Source organism: Thunnus thynnus, chromosome 17 (assembly GCF_963924715.1).
Source record: "Thunnus thynnus chromosome 17, fThuThy2.1, whole genome shotgun sequence".
NCBI lineage: Eukaryota > Metazoa > Chordata > Actinopteri > Scombriformes > Scombridae > Thunnus > Thunnus thynnus.
Window position 1 is genome coordinate 900,478 of NC_089533.1, and position 9,344 is coordinate 909,821.

Genomic DNA, 9,344 nt, shown 5'->3' on the forward strand with positions numbered 1-9,344 from the left:
GGAAGCAGTTAAAAATCACCTGTTTCCTCCTGCAGGTGGACGGGAAGACGAACCCGAAGATCCAGAGCATCCACCTGGAGAGATTCCCCGTCCACAGAGCCCAGTTCAGCCTGGACGGAGAGACGGTGATCGCCACCAGCCTGAAGAACAAGATGTTCTACCTGTACGACATGATGGAGGGCCGAGTCACACCTGTTCACACCGTCAGAGGTCAGTGTCACACCTGTCACACCTGTTAACACCGTCAGAGGTCAGTGTCACACCTGTTCACACCTGTTCACACCGTCAGAGGTCAGTGTCACACCTATTCACACTTGTTCACACCGTCAGAGGTCAGTGTCACACCTGTTCACACCGTCAGAGGTCAGTGTCACACCTACTCACACCTGTTCACACCTGTTCACACCTGTTCACACCGTCAGATGTCACTGTCACACCTGTTCACACCGTCAGAGGTCACTGTCACACCTGTTCACACCGTCAGAGGTCACTGTCACACCTGTTCACACCGTCAGAGGTCAGTGTCACACCTACTCACACCTACTCACACCTGTTCACACCTGTTCACACCTGTTCACACCGTCAGAGGTCAGTGTCACACCTGTCACACCTGTTCACACCGTCAGAGGTCAGTGTCACACCTGTTCACACCGTCAGAGGTCAGTGTCACACCTGTTCACACCGTCATAGGTCAGTGTCACACCTGTCACACCTGTTCACACCGTCAGAGGTCATTTCACACCTGTTCACACCGTCAGAGGTCATTTCACACCTGTTCACACCATCAGAGGTCAGTGTCACACCTGTTCACACCGTCATAGGTCAGTGTCACACCTATTCACACCTGTTCACTAAGTCAGAGGTCATTTCACACCTGTTCACTATGTCAGAGGTCAGTGTCACACCTGTTCACACCTGCGAACTCCACCCAGAGCAGGGACTGTTTTTGACACCTGGAGCTAAATTTAATCCCTGTGGAGGTTGTAAACAGGAAGTGTAACGTTGCCATGGATACAGTGAGTTAGAACTTAAGCCATGTTTGTCTTTATACCAGATTTGTTCACTTTTAGTCAAATATTCTCCATTAAAGTCGTGTGAATCAGCTGTTAGCAGCAGCTGTCTGCAGTGTAACGTGATGTACAGAAACTATCACTGATCAATGTGACGCTGAAGAAATTGAAATGTTCTGCAGCCTCGTGTTTCTCTGGTTTCTAAGTGGATTTATGGAGGTTTTTGTGTGTGCGTCCAGGTCTGAATGAAGCCAGAGTGAAGGAGTTCTCTGTGTGTCCTGACGGAGGCGCTCTGCTGCTCACTGGGACCAACGGATACCTGCACATGCTCACACTCAAGGTGCGTTTCATAAAGCAGATTATTGAACCAGTTCAACCTGGTTTACTTCAGTGAGTCAGGATTATTCCCAGTTTCATTAAGTAGGTTTAAATAAGTCTGACTTTAGTTACCATGGAAACAGATCCCTTCACACTAACCTGGACTGGGTTTTTCCAGGTAGAATCAGCGACTACGTTTACATGCACACTAATAATCCACTATTATTCTGAATATGTTACGGGTCATATATTCTGTTGGGATATTCCAGTATATCAGGTTTTATTCCAGTTGTAGTTTTTCCTGATTAAGACGTGTGCTGATATTATTCAGGTTTTAGGAGCGTTCTTTGGATGCAGCACATTCAGAATATGCGTCTCAGTCGAGGTTTTTACTGCAGTTCAGTTACTGTTCAGTCAGCTCTGTGTGTTATAAACAAACCGACTGGAGTAGAGATGCCCAAAAGAAAAGCCCACATCTCTGGTCGGAACGAGAAACACACCTACTTTTATAGATTTTGATTTGGGTATCAGCAGGTTTTATAAATAAATATCACAACACAACCTTTTCAATAAGGTGGTTGAAGGAATGAAAGACGGAGGCTGCGTTCATACGGTAGAACAAGTCGGACACAAGAGGTCAGCTGTTCCACTTTTCCATATTTTGACGTGATAAACGGAGTACGCCTGGGCGACGTAAACAAGAATATGAGTGTAATATTTATTAGCCATGTAAACAGCTTAGTAGAGTTATTGGAGGACATAAACAGGAATATTTAGTGCATGTAAACGTAGTCAGTCGGTCTGAAACGTTGAAGTTCCTCCCTGAAGGTTTTTACTGCTGAATGTTGTTACGTCTGAAACCTTTTTCACCGTCTTCAGTCAACACGAACCGAAAAACAACTTAAACTCCTGAAAGCAGCTTCTGTGTTTTCTCATTTTAAAATGTCTTCAATAAAATTAAAAGTACTCAATATACTGTGTGTGTGTGTATGTGTGTATGTGTGCGTGTGCGTGTGCGTGTGTGCGTGTGCGTGTGTGTGTGTGTGTGTGTATGCCTGTATGTGTGTGTGTGTGTGCGTGTGCGTGTGTGTGTGTGTGTGTGTGTGTATGTGTATGTGTGTGTATGCGTGTGTGTGTGTGTGCAGACTAAGGAGGTGGTTCGCAGTATGAAGATAAACGGTAACGTCAGCGGCGTCGCTTTCTCTCACGACGGCAGCAAAGTCTTCACCAACTCAGGTGAGTCCACCACACAATGAGTGTGTGATGTCACAAATCAACTTCCTGTCAGTCACGTGACCTGTGTGTGTGTGTGTGTGTGTGTGTGTGTGTGCATGCAGAGGAGGGGGAGGTGTATGTGTGGGACATGCGCAGCAGTCGGTGTGTTAACAGGTTTACAGATGACGGCTGTGTGAAGGGAACGTCCATCGCTGCGTCACCTAACGGACGGTACCTCGCCTGCGGGTAAGACACGCCCCCCCCACACATCATCCAGCGCTCTGATTGGCTGACAGCTGTCCGTTCATATCATCTCTAACCCATCTGTGTGTGTTTCAGCTCTCAGTCGGGTGTGGTCAACGTCTACTCCCAGGAGGCGTGTCTAAACTCAGCCAATCCCAAGCCTCTGAAGGCAGTGATGAACCTGCTGACCTCTGCCACCTCCCTGACCTTTAACCCCACCTCCGAGATCCTCGCCATCGCCTCCCGAGCCGAGGACGAGGCCATGCGACTGGTGAGACATGATGATGGTTATGGTGGTGATGATGATTATGGTGATGATGATGGTGGTGATGATGTCATCTCTCTCTCTGTCCCGTCAGCTCCACCTGCCCAGCTTCACCGTCTTCTCAAACTTCCCCGTCTCTAAGAGGAAGATCATTTATCGAGCCAGCTGCCTCGACTTCTCCCCACACAGCGGCTTCTTCGCATTGGCTAACAACAAAGGACACGCCCCCCTGTTCAGGTCAGACAGCCAATCAGAATGCATCTGCACTTTTGTTACAGTGGTGGAAGAAGTACTGAGATCCTTTACTGCAGTAAAAGTACCAGTACAGCAATGTAAAAATACTCAACTAGAGTAAAAGTACATAAGTATTATGAGCTTGATGTAGTTAAAGTATTGCAGTAAAAGTACATAAGTATTATGAGCTTGATATAGTTAAGTATTGCAGTAAAAGTACATAAGTATTATGAGCTTGATGTAGTTAAAGTATTGCAGTAAAAGTACATAAGTATTATGAGCTTGATGTAGTTAAAGTATTGCAGTAAAAGTACATAAGTATTATGAGCTTGATGTAGTTAAAGTATTGCAGTAAAAGTAGTGGTTTGGTCCCTCTGACTGATATATTATTATATATGACATCATTAGATTATTAATAGTGAAGCATCAGTGTTAGAGCAGCATGTTACTGTTGTAGCTGCTGGAGGTGGAGCTAGTTTACACTACTTTATATACAGTTAGCTAGTTTAGTCCAGTGGTTCCCAACCTAGGGGTGGGGCCCCTCCAAAGGGTCAGCAGATAAATCTGAGGGGTGGTGAGATGATTAATGGGAGAGGAAAGAAGAAAAAACAAAGTTCTGATACACAAATCTGTTTTCAGTTTTTGGACTTTCTCTCTAATCTTTGATTTTTGCTGAAATATTGGATCATTTGAACATTTATTGAAATGAAAGCATGTGAGAAGTTTAGAGGGAAAAATCACTATTTGGTGGAGCTGTTAACAACTCATAGACATGTGAAATGTGACCCCGACTACACACTGCTTTTTGTAAGACGTCAAAAGCCAAAAAGGTTGGAAACCACTGGTTTCATCTTTAACAATGTGTTGTATTTGTATGTCTTAACCAAACATTGTAGTTTTGACACCATTTTTGACTGGAACTGGTTTTGAAATTATTTTTAAAAAAATTCAAACATGAACCAGAGTTAACGAGAACTCTGTCTGTTTGTTTGTTTGTTTGTTTGTTTGTTTGTTTGTTTGTTTAGGTTGCTGCATTACAAAAACTTCTGAGGAGGAACTCCAGATGATGAAGCATTGAACAGGAAATCTGAAAGTCTTTCTGGCTGAGGTCTAAAGGACCACACTGCTGTTTCTTTAATGTTTTAGCTGCCGTTTCACTGTAAATACTTTTGTATTCTGGTCATTTTTCTGCTATTTTCTGTCAAAGTAATATTATGTCATGACTGGCTGCCTGGAAGGGACTAAAGCTTAAAACTTGATGGATAATGAAAATGATCAACAGGAACAGAAAGTAAACGAGTTGTAGTTGTTGCAGCTGAAAGATGGGAAATCATGATGCAGTTTGGCACAGACACAAACCACAGCGACCAACAGACTGAACACGGATGAACTGATGGACTGAGAGTTTGTAGACGAGTGTTTGGCAGCTGGATGGAAACATTTAATCTGTGAAACCAGGAGAAAAACATCAAATCCAGCTGAGACACCTGAGAGACCACCATACCTGTCTGCCTTTGTTTTTTATTGTTTGTATGAAGTTATTGTATAAAGAAACCAAACAGTTAAATGTTTTTGTCTCTTTTCACCAACAACCTGAAATATTCAACACAAAGCCTGGAAGCAGGAGAAACTGTTAGCCTAGCTTAGCACAAAGCCTGAAAGCAGGTGAAACTGTTAGCCTAGCTTAGCACAAAGCCTGGAAGCAGGAGAAACTGTTAGCCTAGCTTAGCACAAACCCTGAAAGCAGGTGAAACTGTTAGCTTAGCGTAGCACAAAGCCTGGAAGCAGGAGAAACCGTTAGCTTAGCGTAGCACAAACACTGGAAACAGGAAACTGTCAAAGAACATTTATTAAAATTTGTTTTTGGACCAGGTGACATGAAAAAAAAATCAAAATTTTAGGATTAAATTTGAAAAAGATAAAAGTCTATATTCTGTGACAAAAACAGTCAGCATACATTTTTGACTCTTATTTATCCAGTTTATAGCTAATGTTTCTGTTATAGCAAACAGCCCTGACAGACCCTATAATAAGATATGTAGAGAAAGAAATCCACTATTCATAATCTAACCTGATGATTTATTTTACATAATTTTCACCAATTTTTTCTCCATTTAATCCACCAAAGTGTTACACACTTGCGGAGTGTTAACTGCTCAACCCAAGTTGCACATAGTGCAAGATCCGGCGTTCAGGGTGCAGAGTGGGAATGAAAGAAGCACCACTCTCCATATTAGAAGTCAGTGTGCCGTCAAAATGATTTTGAAGCTGTTTTAATAGTTGCTGCTTTAAAAGAACAGCATTGAGACATACTTGCTGAGTTTATCAATCTCAAATAATTAATTGAATAAATCATGATGGAGTTACATTAGCAGTTTCCCCCTGCTTCCATCTTTATGCTAAGCTAGGCTAACCACCTCCTGGATACACACAGATGAACTTAAATATCGTACTGTTCCTTTAAGAGTGGTGCAGCTTTAACTGTTAAAAACGCAGGTTTTTGTGAGATTAGAGAAGGACAGGAGGCAGAGAAGGTCCTCCAGTCTGCACGTCCTCGGGTAAGAGGCTGAACCCCAGATGTGCTGTCTGTGTGTGTGTGTGTGTGTGTGTGTGTGTGTGTGAACATACATAGAAACATTTTGGGGCCCTTCAGACGGGAAGCACTGTATCGCTCCTGATGAGCAGGCTGGCATCCTGCATGGAAACCTCTTCCATCACTGTATGAATGTTTCAGTCCATTTACCATTTACGTTACACAACAACAGAACGGAGTTAAAATGCAGAACAGAGTTATGTAACACAGGCAGACAATCAGCCAATCACATGCCAGGAAGACCAACTGCCTAACACTTATCGCCACCTCACACCTTCAGAGGAATGTCCTCCGTCCAGTCCGTCCACAGGTGGAATCGTGAGAAACATGCGTCTCTCTGCGGCAGCAAACAGCGTCTGATCTACCTGACAGCAGGTTACATTAACTGTCACATGACACTCAAAATGATGCCCGTGAGCAAGGCATCAACCTCACACAGCTCTGATCAGCCGCCAACAGATCAGTTCAGTTTCACTCTCAGTAAATTGTTTGTTGCTGTCAGTTTATTTTCACTCTCATCATTATTTATTATTGTTACGCAGGAACCTGACGGAGTCGACGGATTTCTGGAAATACTAAATAGCCCAGAAACATGACAACAAAAACAAACTTTCTAAAGTTTTAAATTGATTAATTTTGTACTTGTTTTTTTTAAAAAATTGTACATATTTTAATATTTTATGCTATTATTATTTTATTATATTTTAATCTTAGTTACAAATGATGCTGTCAGGACTTATCCTCATGAACATTTCCTTACCTGGATTTTATTTATGTTTTATTTTATTTATTCATATTTAGTTATTTATATTGGATTTATGTTATTTTCTCTTCATATTTATTTAATATTTTTATTGTATCATATCTTTATTTAGTTCCAAATAAATACATTATAAAAACACTTATTTTTTGATCATTTATTTATTGTATATTATTTTTAATTTATTGTATATATCAGTCTAAAATGAGTCAAATTAAAAATAAAGATAATACACAACATTTGTATTCATGACATTATTGTTTTCAGTGGTTCTTTCGACAGGAAGTCTCAGTATCTCAACATGTGATGTGAAAATGTGATATATTGATTATATAATTACTGCTTTTATAGTATTTAAAAAAATCAACTAAAAAATATATTTAATGTAATAAAAAGAGATAAAATAAAGTGTACAGTGTATTTGCACAATTAAGTGAAAAAAGAAATTTTGAAAATTATTAGAATGTGAAAATGTCATAAAGTGCCTGATGTCTCGGCTACATCACTGTGAGCAGGTCATGAAGTACGAATGAATAAATGAATAAAAACATTGATTAAAAAAAAGTAAAACACAGTTTGCTCAATATACATATATTATATATAATAATCATATCATATAAAATACATATATTTATATATGATGACACAACAGAATGTTGAGATGTAAGAAATGAGAAGCAAACATCGATCATAACAACCTGCAGGAACAAACATCTCCACCCTCTAAACTCACCTGACCACTTTCTGTACCTGCTGTCATTCATGAGTGAATCTCCGCCCACCGATGACATCACAGCCTGGCAGTAACCTGACTTTCAGGCTTCCTGACAGACACAAGTCGGCTTGTTGACAGAAAGGTAAGAAAGTGCTGCTGTTTGAGCTTTTAAAACCACAAATAACTGCAGGAACGTTAAACTACTTTTATTTAAAACGCAGAAGAAAAAAAACTTTAATTTTGATTTTGTTTGATCACAGACTTCAGTTATTTGTGGAGATAACGTGTTGATCTGGAAAGTGAACCTCAGTATTTAGATGCTAAAATAATCTTGATTGTAGTTGAGAGATCTGCTTCTTTGTGATTGATGATCTGATCCAGAAACACAGAAACTAACACGACAGCAGCTGGAAGTAACTCACATCTAAAAACCTTTGAGGTGAATGTGATTCAGCAACTTGTTACTGTGAGATTTATTTGCAGTGTAGATTTAAAAGCTGGTGTGTTTCTCACAGAACTGATCAGTGATCATTTATATCCACACCTGTCTTAGTTAGATCATCATTATGATGTTTGTTGTTTGTTTATTGTGCACATTTTGGTTCCAGTTTCATCTCTTGATGTTGTGTTTTCCATTTTAACACGTCTGTAGTTATTTGTTCTTCTGCAGATTTTATGTAAACTCCATAAAATTGCTCATTGATTTTGGCCCCAAATCCTAAACGTCCCCTTAGCTCGCTGTTGACACAAAGTCATAAGATTAAACTGCTTTATGATCATAACCCTTCATAGCAGCGTAACCGAAAAGTATTCACAGTCTTAACCCTAAAATAAACTCTAAAATATATCTCCTAGCAGCTTAATCTGACCCAAAACTCAAATTATTCATATTTTTAGGCTGCATTCAGACCAAATATTTGAGGCACCAGTGAGACGAAGTAAACAGTCAAATATGGCTTCATGTTACAAAGTAAACTACCAGCAGTGTGTTGTTGTATGTGATGTCAGGTTGTGTTCCAGCTAAGGTTGATTCCGGTTAACCTTTTTGCCGGATGGCTGATGCGTTTTTTTTGCTGAGTCCTGTTCGGTCTGCGCTGCCGGATCTGGTCTGAACGCAGCTTTAACCCTAAAACAAACTATAAACCCATAAAAGAATATAAAAGGATCATACAAGATGTGTCGTCATTAGTCTTTCTTCATCCGCGTTGACTGCTGACTGGACGGAAACGTCAGGGACGTCATGTCATCGGTTGGAGGTGGAGCAAGTGTGCGAAACTTTACAGAAATAGAGCGGCAGCAGTTTTTTAAACAAGCGACACGTTGCTCAGCCTGTTGGCTGACGCACGGAGCAGATTAGCACATCTTCATCTGGAAAAACTGAAACAGTCTGTTTTCTCATTAACATCATGTCCAGTCAGGAATCACTGTTACTTATGCAAGTTTGACCCAAACAGACAAAATACATAAGTGTACATCAGCTGTAAGCTAGCTAGTAACAGAGACTCTGGTTGTTTCTGTTGTTTCCCTCCAGTCTCTCTTCTTTCCCGCCTCTCCTCTCTGTACGTTCATAAAGTGCTGCGATACGCTCAGATTTCTGACTCAAGTTTCACTCAATGTTTTCAACTCTCACAGATGCGCCGATGTAATAGCACCACAAGAAAAACTGGCCGTGCGCTTGGTCTGAACACATCATTATTCCTGGAAAACCTTTTTACAGACAACCAGTAAAGTTTTGCAAAGGTCACTTGTTATTTCTAAACCAAATACAGTATATTCTTCTCAGTACCAACAGTTATATCTGGCTTAACGTTACACATTTATTCACGCAGAATACGTTAAACTTTTCACATGATAAATACTGTTAAAAATACAGTATTTGTAGTAAACTGACCAAAACATAAAGAAGTCCATGTTGAATGTTACAAACGTTATCGCCACCATCACAAACACGCCGCCCCGCTGCTGCTCCTGATTGTTGTTCCTGTTCTCAC

General features: G+C 40.6%; 1 protein-coding gene across 1 annotated transcript in view; it reads left to right on the forward strand.

The window, feature by feature from the left end:
• The window catches only part of utp18 (UTP18 small subunit processome component), a 9,677-nt gene extending 4,825 nt beyond the window's left edge, over positions 1 to 4,852 (forward strand). Inside the window, exons 7-13 of the mRNA XM_067570921.1 lie at positions 36 to 210; positions 1,250 to 1,350; positions 2,474 to 2,564; positions 2,666 to 2,789; positions 2,883 to 3,057; positions 3,146 to 3,288; positions 4,311 to 4,852. Coding sequence (XP_067427022.1) covers positions 36 to 210; positions 1,250 to 1,350; positions 2,474 to 2,564; positions 2,666 to 2,789; positions 2,883 to 3,057; positions 3,146 to 3,288; positions 4,311 to 4,335 — 834 coding nt within the window. The 3' untranslated portion in view covers positions 4,336 to 4,852. The remainder of the gene's footprint in view (positions 1 to 35; positions 211 to 1,249; positions 1,351 to 2,473; positions 2,565 to 2,665; positions 2,790 to 2,882; positions 3,058 to 3,145; positions 3,289 to 4,310) is intronic.
• The last annotated feature ends 4,492 nt before the right edge of the window (positions 4,853 to 9,344 follow it).